At 37.6% G+C, this 17132-nt stretch overlaps 1 protein-coding gene across 3 annotated transcripts in view; it reads left to right on the top strand.

Moving 5' to 3' along the window:
- Nucleotides 1-17132, top strand: part of ARHGEF10 (Rho guanine nucleotide exchange factor 10) — a 111137-nt gene that overhangs the window by 13322 nt on the left and 80683 nt on the right. For all 3 annotated transcript variants that reach the window (XM_050315436.1, XM_050315435.1, XM_050315434.1), the window contains exons 2-3: nucleotides 142-217; nucleotides 16054-16218. In XM_050315436.1, the coding sequence (XP_050171393.1) occupies nucleotides 181-217; nucleotides 16054-16218 (202 nt within the window). In that variant the 5' untranslated portion in view covers nucleotides 142-180. The remainder of the gene's footprint in view (nucleotides 1-141; nucleotides 218-16053; nucleotides 16219-17132) is intronic.

The following is a 17132-nucleotide window of genomic DNA, read 5'->3' as shown; positions in this document are numbered from 1 at the left end:
CATATTGAAGAAGCCAGGCACATTTCCTCTCTTCCATAATGGTATTAGCTAATAGGTATGAGCTTAGCCAAATTGAAAAGGAGTGTCTCAGTGTTTGGAAATGATGTTCATCTACAAAACATGTTCCCTTCATTTTTGCAGGGTTTTACAGTCTGCTAAAGTTGCAGTGGATACATTAGGATGGACACAGAGGATTTCCCTCCCCCACCACCAGAAGGTAATGGAAATAGTTTGTAGTTTAAATCCAATTTTATTGTAACAATTTGATTATCTTTTAAAACTGTTTTTCCTTCTCTAACACTCCTTTTCCCCATATCCCCTAAGGCTTGGTCCTAGTGGTATTCCGCTGAAATAGGAGCTCCTGTCAACTACCCAGTCATGTTCCTGAACTTTGCTTGCTGATGTAGTTAGAGCATGATAGGAAGAAAGCTGGGGAGCAACTGGTCCTTGCAGTCCAAATCTGCAAATATGTGTTTTCTAAGATGAATCTGTGTAGTCAGAGCACAGAGAGTTACAGAAGGGTGTTATGGATGCAGGACTACAGGGCTCATTGTGTAAAGTTAACACTTAGTGCCCCTTACCTGCTATGTGCTGGTAGCTGGATGGCCACTGCTGTAGCCCAGGTTTCTAAGGGCACAAAGGTAGGATCTACAAAGACACCGTGTCCTTGTCTTCTGTGTTTATGCTCCCTCTAAGAGAACATTGCATGTAGCTATTTTTTTATCCTGTTTGATTTCCTGTAAGCATACCACTGTGTAGTGCATGTTATTACATATTTTAATTCTTAATAGGATTTGGCTTTTGGTAGTAGGATGCTGGGACACTTCATAAAAGTATCATGTGTTTGTTCTGGTCTTACGGTGACATGGGCTATGGAGACCTGTGGTTGGACTCAATACAACTGCTGTTATTTTGGTAAAGTTGCTAGTATAGTTTGTATAGATAGTGATTTTTCCATAAAGTTTCCATCTGTTCCTTATATTGGACAATATTACTTATGGACTTGTGCTCTATTATATACATTGATATACGTATATGTTAATATATGTATAAATAATATACATTATTGCTTATAGGACATTTCACTTATTGTTCACACAGAACTTATACGAAGCCATTTAAGTATGGAAGAGGATTTAATCTTAATTTTGTTCAGCTGTAACTCTTTAAGAATTTGGGAATTGTCATCCTAGATCTTTTGATTTCTCTCTAGCTTAGGCACTGCCACAGATAGAGGTCTGTTACTAGATACTGACTAGGGAATAGGGAATGTGAAAGAAGCAGAAACTTGTGAGATCAGCTTTTAATGGATTGGACTGCTGGCCAGCATTATTGGCAGTTTCATTAATGCTCCAAGGTGTTACTGCGGTTATTGTTGACAAAACCACTTTTGGCTGTCCTTGTCCTAATCCACGTGGTCAGGACCCTGAATTTAACTCAGTTTTGTTTAGTGACAGTTACTGTGAAACTGTCTTTACTGTATAATCCATCTCCAAAGCAATGTAGTGCTGTGAGGGAAGAGTCATCCCTAAGGAATCACTTGAGCAGGGGCAGCTGTTTTTCAAAGACAGCCATCAAACTGGGGCAACAGCTCCAACTTTGTGCAGCATATCAGTTTGTGGGATACTCTGACAAGATTTCAGAGTGATGTAGTTCAGTATGATTCCAGAATTCAGAATTTAATATAAATTGAGATTCTGCTCTATCTTGTGTCAATTGATGCTTTTTTTCCTTTTTTTCCTTTTTTTTTTTTTTGGAAACAGACTCCCCAGGGGGCAGCATCAAGCCTGACAGAGTTCAAGGAGCATTTGGTCAACATTCTCAGGCACATGGTGTGATTCTTGGGACTGTCCTGTGCAGGGCCATGGGTTGAACTTTGATCCTTGTGGGTCCCTTCCAAAGCAGAATATTCTGTGATATTCCTCTTCTCTCAAAAATCTTGATTGGAAACTGATGGAACTTGTATAATTTTTTACTTTAGCATTGCTGATTCTCTTAGAAAGGCATATTTAAGGGATTATCAGTGAAGATAAATTTTAATTACTCTAAAATACACTTTAGTTCACTTTCTAGATAATTCTCATGACCCATTTTTCAAGTGGAACAGAAGTGAGGATTTTAGGGTCAAGTACAACTGCAAATACATGTAACAACCAGAGGAAGGAAACATATAGTATTTTTTGTAATAATTGAGGGGTTATTTTGGATGCATATACACTGACCCACCCATGGCCTGTTCAGGAGGGATGAGGAGCACCTGTCACTGCCTTCAGACAGTGGGCACATGGGTGGGTTATTGTAACTTGCAATGAGGATGAGGCTGGGTGCAGAACCCTTTGCTACATCATAAAAAAAAATATTTTTAGCTTTTACGTAATGGTTATAAAATCCTACACTGGGGCCACATATGAAATCAATTGCTTTAATTTTTTTAAAAAGAGTTCTTATGACATTATGGGAATTTTTTCCTTTACCTATTTGTTGTCCTAACAAAGATAGCTGTAGTGCTGAAAGTCATGTAGGTGCCTTTCCGTTTACAAGTGTATACCATTCACTACAAATCTTGATGTTATTCTTGACAAGGAGGTTTTCTGTGGTTTTGACAAGTAAATTCCACAAGTTTATTTGTATCAATCCTAATGTATACAAAGGGGAAAAATAATAGTAAACTTTTGTCTTTTTCATGGGGATGTTATGAGAATGTATATGAAAGCGACATGATTATTTAAAATTAATTTAATGTCTTTTCATTAGCCACAACCATCTGAATCTATACCTTGTTTAAGGTAAGATACAGCCAAGGTCAGCTTACTGCGTCTGCCACTACTTAATAAGGAAAAACTGCATGCAGTAAAAGAATGGAATATAATGTATTTATTTAGTTTATTATGCTTATGTAACATATCTGTTCATTGGTGTTTGGACATTCCATTCATGCATTGCTAATTAGGCAGTGGCAAGTCTGTGCTAGTTCATTTCCCTTCTGCAGAGCAAATTCAAGTACTGAGTAACTTGGAAAAATTACTGCTTGTGTTTCTCTTGTCTACACTGCTTTAAAAAGAGTTTGTTCTTCTAGCCATTATTAAAAATTTCCCAGTATTTTTCTCTGTGTATGTTGAGTGAATGTATTTTTTAGCAGCCAGGGAGCAGTTGGGGTGGGCTAGATGCAAAGGCTTCTTTGGGTAAGAGCAAAATCCAAAAAAATACTTCCAAAATGGACACTTGAGAAAATGGAACTAGCTTGTGTTCCTTTCTTTAGTGTGTCTCTGCATATGAATTTATGTGTGAAGTGTGAGTATATAAAATTTCATACAGGAAGGATTTCCATGGCTATTTTATGAGATAAAATAGAGAACAATTCTTGTTCTGTCAAAAAAAAAAAAAATCCTTTTTAAAAAGCTAAATGGAAATGCCAATTTTTTTCATGGCTGTATGTTATAATTATGCTTTTAATTGGTTGCTCTAATGGAGTGTCCTTAACCAAGCCCATTTAGACAAGAAAAGGATACACTGCAGACTATGTAGGAAGGAATTACAAAGCTGGTAGTTCTGAGAATTGGGAATCACATCTTGTCTTTCCTGCAGAGGACTTAACTTCACGCTGACCAACTAGGACTGGAGATGGGATGTTTAATGCTAGGGTGGTGTTCACGTGTGATGACCTGTGCTTGTGCTGTTGCTACTTTATTAGGAGATGTCGTCTCTGGCTGTTTTTCATTCCTCTACTTGGAAAACATCTGGTGATCTTTCAAAGTGGAAGTACTTTTCTTTAAGTGAGGACTTTGTGGGATGTTTATCAGGGCCTGTTTCCAAAGGAAAGCCAGCTTTGTTTGCTTGACAGGATGGATATCTGACAAACAGCTTCTTGCCCAAGGGAAACTGGGGGTAGGGAGCAGGGTATACTTTCTTTGTCAAGTAGGTTTAGTTTTGCATCTCTGAATATGTGTGTCTCACTGTTTCTGGTGCATGGCACTATGCCTCATATGATTTCTCTGTGAAAATTATTAGAAAGCAGTGGGTGTATTTCCTCATACTTGCCGAAGATTCATCCCAGTTGTCATATATTGAGTTGCCTTTTACAACAGTTGTAAGACCTAAAATAAGGTTTAAGCTCTTTTCCATAATTAATTGAGTCTATCAAGGTAGGTTAATATATAGTGATGAGATTTGGAGTGTGGCTTGAATCATGAACAGTGGTATATTTTTTTTCATATTTACAGAAAATTAGCATGATTTGTGTTAAAATTTTAAAGTGAAATACTGAAATTTCAGTGTCGGTACAAGGAGATTATGAGAATTAATTTGAATGCATAGTCTTCATATTACTACCAAATACAATCTTTACATGAGAGAGAATCAATTTTAACTCTTTTATTTCAGAAGTGTGAGATGCTCTTTAAGACAAAGTGTAGTGGAGAGCTGGATGTTCACTCACATACATCCCTGTCCCTGGTACCTTGGGTAAAGCTAGGTGAGAAACCTTGTTACGCCAAAGTTTGGGATTTAAGATGTTCTTCAATGAAGTTAAGTTTGGGTTTTTTTTAAACTGAAAGTAGAGTGAGGATATCTCCTAGGCACCAATTGTAAAAGCATTTTTTACACATTTTTATATAATCAACTCTCTAGAGCTGGGATGTTCTTTGTTCCTGATATGGAGACACATAGAGCAAAGAGGCCAAGGACTTAAATCTGGATATCCTGTATGCAATTGAGTGCTGTGATTGTGTCTTTCAACAGTTTATTTTTTGTTGTTTGCCTGCCAGTGCTGAAACACTAAAATAGTCCTAGTTCCTCTGTTCATGAGAAGGAAGTCTGGCCTGAGTCTGTGGGTAAGAGTGAAGTAGAAACAACTGCACTCTCCTAAAAGTTTCCATTGGGATGGCTTTACAAGAAGAAAACCTTACAAAAATTTTTTTATTAACTCTAGTAAGGAGCTGCTAACAGGTGCTGTGTTTTGCTGTAGAGATGACTGTATTTCTCTGCTTTGGGAGCTGCTTTTTATTCTGCATCCTATATGGATTTCTTTCAGATTGTTTAGTTAACTTTTATGATGATTTTTGAATAATTTTGGAGTTTATTTAAGTTTAAACCATTTTAAAAGCTAATTTTGTGACTGAGACAAGTGGTGGTTAAATTTGGGCCTTTATAATATTGATGAGATATTTTATGATTTAATTTATGAAAGTAGAGAACAGTAATGGCCTCATGATTGTATTTCCTTACTGGAATTGGGGGACTGAAATAAGAACATTGCTTAAATTAAACTGTAGCTGTAAAGGGAATTGGTTTTGGGCTAAACAACATTGTTAGGTATCTATTTTCAGCATACAGACAGTTACAAATGATGGTAAAAGGAGAGCCAAGATTTCAGAAGAATGAGAACAGAATATGAATTGTAGTTATGAATGGTTCCTTGTTTTTGAAGCTGGCAGTAGTTTGCTGGTGTCTACCATCCCATCTGTAAAAGAACAATTTATTTATTTCTAAAGGTCACATTTCTCTCAGTAAATGAAGGAAAATGCATTGTTTAAGGTAAGGACCAATTATTCTTTGTGACAGTTCAGACAAGATGTGTAACAAAGAGTAACAAGAAAGTTCCCATTGCAAAAAAAAGCTATGGTGTCATGTGTCACTCCTTATTATGTGTTTTTTCTTCTAACCAAGTGTATTTGAGTGTTGGGAAAAACAAAAAAAATAGAATAAAATAGATTAATAAAAGGCTTATTTCTGGTTTTAGCATCCACAAAGAAAACACAATATACATAGATGTAATTATATCTTATTTTGAAGAAAAACAGTAAAAAGCTTTGCTAGATGTTTATAATGTATAAAATGATCAAATGTAGATTTACCGGTATGGATTTCTAGGAGGTTGACTTTATTATTTTATATTATTTGTTATTTTCTTTCTGATTAAAAAGTTATAGTTTGGGGTTTTTTTTCTGTTTACTCAGCTTCTCTGTAAGGTGACTTTACTGCTGGCCTCAGCTTGCTGGCTGTGTGCAGGGACAAGGCCCAGACATGTTGATTGGAAAGAGTAGATGATGATGAGATAAAGGCCTTTCAAGGGATTGGACAAGACTTGATCACTGGTCTGGGGTAACTAGTTTTGATTGCTTAAAACCCCAAAAAATTGTAAAGAAATTTGTGCAGATTTTTTTTTTCTATGAATAGTTGTGTAAACTATTCATCCAAAATTTTAAATTCAAACAGTGAGCCAACATACAGGGAGAAGGGTGAGATATTTTTTTTTTTTTGCTTCATTTGCCTATTTAGGACTTGCATCTATCATTAACTGGCCGGGATAAATTGCTGGCAAAGAACTGAAGGATTTGTTCATTTTTCTGAGTTTTTTTTAGTTCTGTTTCACTGCTCCCAATAAGCATTCACTAACCATGCCTCAAGCCTCTATAATGATTCTAATCTATAGTTTACAGAAAGAAAAACTGGGTTTATGCGTTGTTATAATTCTCTTATCTTGTACATGAACATGGATAAAAACTTGTTTGCATCGTGATAAATAAAGTGAATTATTGAATGAAACATTTATTAGGTGCTGCTGGCTTTTGCTGCAGAGAGCAATGGAAACTATGTCTAGCAATCTGAGGAAAACATACTTGATAAACATTTTTGGGAGAAAACTTTTCCAACCCCCTATGTAAATTTTCTTGTTTCTTCCTCACTGAAATAATCTTTCTAGGAAATGTGACCTTGTTGTAGTTTTGTTAAAATGAATACAGAAGATGACTTAGTCTGACAAAGAAAGATTGTTGTAGGAATATGTCTCATTGTTAAATTGTCTGTTGTTGAACTCAGTAACTTGGTTTAGGTGAAAGCATGATAGATTCTGAATATTCTTCTCTTATACAGGTACAGGTTTCTCCAGGGGCAGCGTGGGGGCCAAGGCAGAGCTTCCTTCCCGCTAACTGGAAGGAAGCTCATGGACTGAAAGGTCCTAAGGAAAAACCATTGTTGCCCAGCTCAAACCAGTATCCACTGAGAGAAGAGAATTTCTGGTAGAAGCTGTGCTAAAATGGTATTGAAAAATAGGATTTTGGAGAGTTCAGTCGTGTAAGAATTACCGTTTTCACAAGTTTGCTTGCATTCCACAGGCATCTTTTTTGAGCTGTAAGAGGACCTTAGTATGTTAGGGCAAAGAAGAGCAAGATGTATGCAAACAATAATTTTAAAAAATCCTAAGAAAGGGGATGCTATTAAACTCCCTCCCCATTAGTTGCTGGGATAATGGATTTGTAATATTATGCATATATTACACATTGTTTACAAATCAATCTATCTGAATAGTTCTCTTTAGCCTAGGTGAAGTGGTAACAATAGAAATGACTAGATGAGAAGCCAGCTGAAATCCAAAATATTTCCAGTATTGTCTTGGATCTACTAAACAAAACCATTCTGTTCCAGTGTATACATTTTTGTAAAGTAAAAGATACAGTAAATTTTTGTAACATTTAATTTCTAGCTTGTTTCCTTGTCCAGAATACATCAAGGAGAAATCACAAATAGTTAAATATAAGCTATTTTTAAGCATGTGAACAGGTTGCATGTGGTACTTTGGGTGTTAGATGGAGTTATTGTTGGGGAAAAAGGAATTTTGGCAGTGTGTCCAAAGAGATGAATGGATCCCTGAAACCACGTGCATCTCGTGGGCCCCACCTGGGCCGCTGCTGCAGAAGAAGGCTGAAGGTATGAACAGTCCATATCAGCATCTGTTGAAAGTCAGATGCTTTTAGGTGTTCCAAGCTCTGCTTTTGAGGAGTACCAGCAAGTGCTTCAGTTCTGACATTGCTAGATAAAGGGTTGTTCAACCTGGCCCAATGGCCCAGAATTTAAGCATCCTGTTGCCTAAATCATCTGAAAGTTGAGTCTAGGAAGTATGTACAATTGCTGTCAAGGTAGAGGAAGAAACATGATCCAAAAATGAAGTCAAATCCCTTGCTACTTCAGCAAGGTCACAGTTTTGTTAAAATGAATACAGAAGATGATTTAGTCTGACAAAGAGGGATTGTTGCAGGAATTTGTCTCGTTATATAGCCTGTTGTTGAGCTTAGGTCTTGGATCGTGTCTAGCTACATCTTTCTACCAGGTAGACTCCCTGGAGACCTGAAGCAGGGAGCTACTTCATATCCAGAATGTGTTAACCTGGTTGGGTTTCAGCCTTTTTTTTTTAGTATGATGATCAGTTTGTGTACCTGAACTGCATGTTTTCTTTCTGTAGAAATGGGATCTTCTGCTCCCTGTATCAGGTCTCCAGGGTGTCTTTCTGCTGCTTTGTGCTTCATGGGACTCCCAATTGCTCGTGAAGAGCTTTGAGGCCAGGGTATTATCAGATGATACAACAGTTTTATATTGCTAATTAGAATTAATTAGACTGTGTTAGAGAAATGTACATGCCTCAAACAATTAAACGGTAATTGCTTCAAAGTAAAAGTAACTATTTGGAAAACTAGATATTAATAGATGATATCTGATAGGAAAAAAAGTGTAGAAATAAATAACAAGACAGACTGCTCTCAATAGTGGAAATTTCCTTATAAATAGTTTTTCAAAAATATATCAACTACATGGTCAAAACCACATTTCCTGGAAATTATTTCTTTTTTTTTTTTCCTCACGTGGTATTTGTATCCTGTGGTTAGCCAACATGCTCTCCTTTCACTGCCAGAGCTGGATACTTCATTTTCTCAATGACTTTGTAGTCTTCTGCTGTTTGATTTCTGTTTTATTAAAGCTCTCTGGTTTTCCTGTTCCCTGTGTGGATTGTCTCTTTGGACAGCACGTTGTAGGCGAGTTGAGCGGTTCATTTCACAGGAGCTGAGGCTGAGCTCGGCTGTGCACTCATCACCAGCTCTGACCTCACCAACAGACATGACAGGTAGCAATGTGGGTTTTGTGATGTGACTGCTGTGCCTCATTTCAGGTGCCTGGTGGCATTTATAGCAATTCAGGCTTCAGTATTGTTAAGTGTGTTAGTATTTCTTTAATAGTGATGGAAAGCCAGTAGCCTTTAATATGGATAGATAGATGCCTTTCAGCATAGAGAGGGATCTCCCGTGTATTTATGCAGATTTCCAAGTAGTGTCTGTACATGCTTTCTGTACAGAATCAGCAAAATTTCTTGGTGAAATTTGAGTAACAGAATCTACTAATAAGGTGCTGAGGTGGAAGAGACCTACTTGGGGCCAGGCTCAGTCTACGGTTCTGACTGTCACAGGCAATACCAGTGCTGAGTGTAGAGGCAGTTAAAGTAAAGGGTCACAAAATGCTAATTTTACATAGTGGCCTTTCTGGTTATAGCATAGACATCACTGAAAAGCATCTTAAGGCGTTACAAAGGAGTACAGGTCTAATGGTGTTGCTGCCTCTAGTTTCTGGACAGTCTGGTTCATGTCTAGTGTTTTCATTTTCTGATTTTTTACAACTTGGTTCTTTTAAATTTTAGCTAACTAAAGCTTAAATTTTTAACATGCAAGTGGTTTGTAAAGTTCAGGGGTTTTTGCTATTTATAAATCTTTCCTAACATCCACAGGTCTGGGCTGTATTTCAAGGAATGCAATATTTTAGTATTAGGCATGCTGTTGTGCTCAGTCTCTCTGAAACTTGAGCAGGCAGATTCATCGCTCTTTTCACACTGGTTTTGATTTTTTTTTTTTCTCCAGAAAAATAATATCTGTTGTGCATGCTTGACAACATAATTAGTATGTAATGTGTGTATTTGCAAAATACTAAAGAGGCATTTTGCTTATTTCTTTGTAGTGTATTTGCAGGGAAAGCCTATTAATTCATGTGGTTTTGCTTTTGTTTCCATCACTGGAAACACTTTTAGCATGAATGTGTATGGTTTAGTTTGGTTTGGGGTTTTTTTGTAACTATTTTCCACAGAGACTTGTAATGCTGATGTTGTGGTCATTCTTTGGATGTGTGTGTGAGCTGTGCGTAATTAGCAGCACGCCTGGATTTCCTGCAGGGACCTGGATTTCCTGCGATGCCAGCTCAGCACAACTGCAAGTGCAAGGGGAAAGAAAGTCCTTGGCTCTGATCTGCTTCCCATAGGAAGGACTGCTTGCTCATGTGTTTTTGCATTCACAGTTTTGTTTTAGATATTTCTTTTCCCCCAGCAAAATAGACACTTTCCACCTGCATGACTGTGTGAGGAGCTGATTTATGGGTGCCAGTAGTGTGCTGGTGGATGTCACATGTGACTTGGAAGTGTCAGTGAAGGGCAGCATTTGCAGAAGCACTTGCTGCTAAAAGCCAGCCTTCCTCCTTTGGGGTCTCTCCTGCCCTGCAACTCGCCCCTCTCCCTGCCCAGGTGTCAGTAGAGGTGTCCTTCTGGGAAGGGCAGAAGATGCGAATTGTCAGCTGGGTACCAGAGTGAAGAAATATTGAACTTCAGTTTTCTCTCCTGGTTGTGAAGAACTAGTGGTCACAAGTGGGAAATGAGAGTGAGTTGAAAATAGCTATAGCAGTGCAGCCTAATCAGTGCTTAAAAGCTGAGAGAAATGAGAGGCTGACCAGTGGTGACTGAAATTCTTAAAATCTGTCTGCAGGTTGCTGCTGAATATGAAGCAACTTGCATTTTCCCCAGGTTTACAGGTTGGCCAAACTGGAAAACTTCTGTAGGCATGAGTGTTTCCTAGCACAGGCTTCACCTTCTCGACAAATGCCAAACCTCTGCTACGAAACTTGACCCAAAATAAAAAGTGAACAGTTTGAGATCCTGTTCATCCTGGAGCGCAGTCAGCATGGTGTTGTATTTTGTACAAAAGTAATGATAAATTAAAAAATTCATTTGTTTCCTGATATCTGCATGCTTCCAATTCTTTTTTCTGTCTAGTGCCTTGTACACTTACATAAGGAGCTGGGCAGATGTTAGTTGTCTAAAATTATGGATCTGTAAAGGAAAATGTATCTCATCAGAGAAATCTCTGGAATGTATCAAGGTTAAATAATAAGTACTCATATTACTATACCTAGTAGTTTGTTTGACTTGTAATCTAAGTTATCAAATTCTATAATATCAAAAAATATACTGGGATAGCAAACTTTTAAATTTTTTTTCCTGAAAAGTATGATGTATTTCAAGACCTTCAAGTATTTGAAAGAAGCTGAAACATTTGGGGAATTCAGTATGAAGGAAGGTGTGTCTTTGCAGTCCTAAGTGTCTTGTTGCAATCCAAAATAACACAAGTAAAAAGATAAATGTTTTAAAACTGCACTTTGGAATAAGAGAGAGCAACTCTTACCAACCTGCTTTAGGTCCATTTGTATTCATATTTTTTCACTAAATAATAGCTAGATATGCTCCATTTGAAGCTTTGCAAGTTTATTTCCTTCACTGGTCTATATAAGGTGGTCATATGGTAGAAGTGACTAAATGTTTCTTGAGTCTTTTAAATATAATAGATACATTTTGTCTTTTGTTCAACAGTTCCCTGCTTACTTTAGTTAAGAAAAAGAGTACAGCTGATTGCAAGGATGATATTCCTGATTATACAGAAGCCTTATTTCTATTTCTAAAAATATTTTTCAAACCTTAAAACATAGCCTAAAGTATTCATGTTTCTTGATGGCAGTGTGCCTATGTTTCCAGGTCTATTGTTAACGGGTTGCAGACTGCTGAACTCTTCATGCTTGGGTTTCTATTTTATTCTTCCTTTGTCGTGGTGTTTCATTGAAGTAATGAGTTGACTTGTTCAGGATCATCTCTGATTTGTGCAATTGCAAGGGGAGATAGAGATATGAGGTGCCTTTCCCCCTCCCCCTCCGTGTTCTCATTGTATTGAAAGTTCACTTGATAGTAAGCACAGAGCTTTTTTGTTTTAATTCTGTGTCTCTAAAATAAACTGTTTAAGAAAATCATTCATGAAGCTTCACTAGCTTAATCTGGGCTTTAAAATTAATGTCACTCTTTTAACTCCTTAGCTATATTACATTGAACTATAAATAATCTAAGGATAATGAATGGGAAAGCAGATGGTGCCAAGAATGCTTTGCAATTGGCAGAGTGACCAAAATTTGTTTAAATTTGCTTATGCCCCAGCAGATCTCTGCAAACACAGTCTAAGTGAGCTTGTTTTTGAAGGAAGCTTAAGAAAAGTAATTTCACTGAATAACATACCGCAGAAAAAAGTCATAAATCTATGTGTTGTGCTAACAATTATGAGAGTATATATTCCTTTTTCTAATTCTAAATTAGCCCTTTCACAGTTAATTTAACTTGAAGACAATTTTTCCATTATATCAGATTTATTTTTTTCATGCTTTAAAACTCCAAATAGAAATTTTTAGAAATGCAAGAATTTCCCTGAAGCATTTGCAGAGCTTCAGAGTGGTATTGGCATAAGATGAAAAAATTTTAATCAGTTATTGTATGGATGTGAGTAGTGGTGAAAGGGCAAATTGGATTTTTAGTAACTAATTTAATTATTTGAAGTAATTCCAGACAGACTCTGTCATGCTAAGCAGTCTGTGATTATTACTTTGGGGGAAAAAAAAAAAGTGCATTTAAAAATGACGTTAAAAAAAGAAAAGAAAAGGAAGGTAGTTGTCCTTTGTGTTTTTTTAGAGGGGAGGGTGCCACTGAAAATTTCTCCCTCACACATCCCCACCCCTACTTTTTTTCTGCAACCACCTTTACCTGGAAATGCACTTTTTGGCTTGATCCTTTTGGCTTGCAGGTAAAAGGTAGGAGGAAGGCAGATAAATAAGAGGCTTTCTTCATAAGCATGAAATTTGGCAAGATCTGTGGTGGTTTTTAGTAGCCAGGTTCAGCCCGAGTCTAACTCTGCTGTGTCTTCCTAACTGTAGCATTTCACAAGTGCTTTTGTCTGTGTGTTGTTGTGACATAACACAAAGAACTGTGGAAAAAGTACATATTTTCAACAGGGGTGTTTGTAATTTTCTCTGTGGCATAATCTGTATTTATCTGCAGTGCTGAGCAGATCTTAAATTGAAGCAAAAAGCCCTCACCTTCTTTTTGTTTTTGTTGTTAAAATGCTTTTTCCATCAAATGAAATATTATACCCTGGAGATTAAAAACTTAAAGGATAATATTCTTATGAAGTATGAGGTGGAAGGGATCTGTAAATTTAGAAGGTTAAAGTTTGTGCCTGCAGAATTAAGTAAATGCAGAAGAGATGCAAAGCTAAAATAAAGTTTTAAAACTTTCTAAAGTGAGGATATTTGTCTCAGTTTGCCCTTTCTAAAGGACATGTAATCTGAGAAAGGAGTTCATCTCTTTTTTTTTTCTTTTTTGTCTTTTTTGTAATCTTTACCTGCTGTCCCATCAGTGATGCAATTAGGGGATCTTTCCAGGTGCAGTGCTCAATTATAGGATTCTGTGCCTTGTTTATTTATGATGCAAAGTAAGTGTTTTCAAATTAATGAAAGGGGGCAGTGCTAACAGTCATAAGAGAAAAAAAATAGGTGGCACATCCAATATTTTTTTTTTACTCCAGTTGAGAAAATCAATTCCTGTGGAAGATTTCTTTCCACAATTATAAAATATGGGTTGGTCACTTTTTATAGAGGAAATAGGGGGGCACATTGAAGGGAAATTATGCATCGGTTGAGCAGGTTTTGCTTCTGGGTCTTGAGTCATTCCTTTTGCTTGCAGTGTCTCAAATTACCTTTTTTTGCTAGTGGCAGATCTTGGCTGTCTAACAAATGGCACTGCACTGGACTTGGGTGCCTGGGGAATTGCATCAGAGTGAAAGTGTTGGAGTAGGGAGTTACCAGGCACCTGATAACTAAGTTACCTGTATGTGCCCAGTGGAAGTATTAGGATCCAGAAGCTCCCTAACCTAGCAGCCACAAAAACTCAGAGGTGCCTGCTGCTCCCGCAGTGTTTCCCTGCGTGGCTCGGATGTTTTGTCACCATACACAGTTTTTATTTTGCTGATGTCTAGAATTCACCTCCACTGAGCAGGTGGGTTCATAGCTCTCAGCTGAGCCTTTCTCCAACAGTACCCCAGTTTTCTGAGTGGCCTAATGCTGCAGATGTGATCAGCTCATCCCATTAACCTCATCGTCCCCCTCCTCCCACCATATAAAATACAGACAGAGCTACCTTGTATATCGGTAGTGGTTGTTGCTGTGATTCAGTTACATAGTACAGTGAGAGGAGTGGCAGATAGCAGCATGAGCACCTCCAGAAGGGTTGTCAAGCACTGAACAGGCTGCTTAGGGTAGTGGTTGAGTTGCCATCCTTAGAGGTATTTAACAGGCATGTAGATGTGGTGCTTAGGGACATGGTTTAGTAGTGGACTTAGTAGTGTTAGGTTAATGTTTGGATTTGATCTTAAGGGTCTTTTCCAACCTAAATGATTCTGTGAAAAACTGTGGTTTTTTGGCTCTTACCTCCTTGTATCTGTCATCTATTTATTTATCTACCTAGCCTGAGTGAGTTACCAATGCTTCACACGCTGGTAATGACAGAAACAACTCTCTTTGGTATTTCACGTGTTTGTGTTTTCCAAACTTGAAGTATGCAGGCATACTTGAAAACAAAGAAACTGAAAAAAACTGCTGGAGATAAAACAACATCCCCCTTTTCTTTTTTTTTTCTCCATTACAATACAGCAACAAGTAGTACAATCTAGTCAGATGGATGTGGAATCAGGAAGAATGCTATATTTGTCTTTAATCACTTGGAAGAGCTCTGCAGGATTTCTTGCATCTTTCAGGGTAAAATAGAATTGCTAATGAACAAAAGCAGAAAATGAGAACCCTTAATCCAAAGGCTGTGTTCATCCAGAAGGATTTTTAGAAGGCATCAAAAAGAAATTAAATGTCTTTCTGCCTCAACCATAAACTGTGACAATAAATGCAGGATAACCCCTTTTTTTGTTCCTTACTATTTTTTGCAATTAGTTCACTTTTTGTCTTGCAGAGAGGCAGCATGAAAGAGCTTGTTATTTGTGGCTGTGGTAAAATATGCTGGCTCAGCCTGCCTGAAGAAACAGAAGCCTTGGCAGGAATGCTGATTACCATGACAATCTAAGCAGTCTAGAGCTTAGGTGTATGGGGATTTTATCATAAAAATAGAAAACGTTTCCTGGATGGTAGAAGAGCTGATATTATCATTCTGACTCAGGAGATTTAATTGCCCTTGCAAGACTTTATTTTTCATTTTGTGTTACCTGAAAGAGGAGGCAAGGGGAACTTTATCATCTTCAAGTATATTTTTATAACATATTGGTATGTTTACATCTTTGTCTATTTTAGTATATAGTTTTATACTATAGATACATGAGGGGGCTTAAATCCTTGTGGGTTTTGCACAGTGGGATGGAGGGGAAACTGCCCTGCACTTCTACCTGTTCCTGCTCCCTAGCCCCATGTACAGTGCTAAATCTGTGCTACAGTGTCTTCACAAGCAAACCCAAAAAACTCCCACATTCACACTTTCTATCTGTATTAGGGTGTAATTATTTCAGCCATTACTTCTTGAAAGGTAAGAACTGAAAAGTCAACCATCCCCACCTCCACCAGAGTGCACCTTGTGTGTGGTAATAGGGCTAATTACACGTTGCATAAAGTTGTTGGTTTAAAACTATTGCAAATTGGAGCAGAAAAACCAATCTACTTGGTCTCAGTTAAATGTGGGAAGAAAGTTACCATCACTGGCATTTGGACGCTGTTAAAGAATAGATTTAGGAGTTTGAGTTAGAAAGGAAAAATGACTTGAAGTTATAAAGTCCCTGTACAAATCAATTGAACTGTGAACTTTTCTCATTTAAAGAACTGGCTGTTAAAGGATTTTTCTAAAAACGTTTTGGGTCATTATGACAAAACCAAAAGTATTTGCATTATCGCGTCTTAATTGCTTTCCAAGTAATTTCCTGGTTTACGCTGAAGGATTTATTGAAAACTGCATGGGGTTATCAACATGTCAGGGAGCTTTTGTTCTGTTCCAGTAACCCTAAAATCTAAGGGTTCATTGTATAAGCTTCATTTGTAATGTGGAGCACTTACTGGTCCCATGAAATCATTACTAAGAATAAACAACCAAGGGCATGTCTTTCTGCACAGTTCTAGAGCACGAACCGAAAGCCACGGCTACGAACAATGAGGAGGAGGGAGAACAGTTTGACTTTGATAGTGGAGATGAGATACCAGAAGCAGACAGGCAAGCCATTGTGCCACCTCCTGCTGATCCTGGAAATAACACAGAGCACCAAGAGGCTGATACCACAGGTAAGTCAGCTTGTAGGGCTGTGCCTCTACTAGGCTAAATAGTCAAGACTGATCATAGGATGCCTTTTTTTGACAGTGCAATAAAAATACTGTAGAAAGAGGTTTCCATGGAAATACCACTGAAGTGTTCTGAATATTCCTGCCAGTTACAGTCATGGTAGATTTGACAAGGCAAATGGCCATCACATGTAATTCCCGTGAGGTTTCCCATCCAAGTGTGACATTCAAACCAATGGATTGGGCACAGTCACAGTGTCATGCTACAGGAAAACATTGTCCTTGCAGATCTTATGGCATGTGCATAGCTTGAGATAGGCTGTCTCACAGCTGAGCTTGCTGGTTGCTGTCTTAAGATGTGCATAAAACTAAGTGGAGTTTGAATGTATGAATTTTGTTCATAAGCAGAAATCTTACTAAACATTAAAACATTTGTTATAATATTTTCAGATGTTCCCAGTGCTGAGGTGTAGTCTGGAAATTGCTGTATTCTGCTCAAATTGCTAACAGCTGATTTTGTTTACTTTGGTTCTGCTGTGTCTCAGCTTGTCTCAAAAAATACTGGGAACTTTACATAAATGAAAACAATACATTTTCAAAGAGAAAAACTTGGAAAGGTATTTTCTGTTTCCTTAACAGAGCGTTTTCAGGACTGTTCTTTGAGGAACATCCTCCAGTGAACTTTTTCTGTCCTCATGCCTATTCCTAAAATGTTGCTTATATTTGTGTTTATAAGATCCAGATAATCTAGAATCCAGATTTTAACCTTCAGGGTTTAAGAGTGTTTTGAGCCATGTGCTTATGAGAAGAAAAAGAGGAGCCTGCTATTCAAGATTTGCAATCCAGTTACTGTTTTTCCATAGGCATCCTTGTAACTCATTTTGCTACTGTTACATTACTCATCTGTAAAATGGGGA

Source organism: Myiozetetes cayanensis, unplaced genomic scaffold (assembly GCF_022539395.1).
Source record: "Myiozetetes cayanensis isolate MyiCay16 unplaced genomic scaffold, myiCay2020 scf2-11, whole genome shotgun sequence".
NCBI lineage: Eukaryota > Metazoa > Chordata > Aves > Passeriformes > Tyrannidae > Myiozetetes > Myiozetetes cayanensis.
Note: the sequence above shows the minus strand (reverse complement) of the source record. Positions and strands in the feature narration are given on the sequence as shown.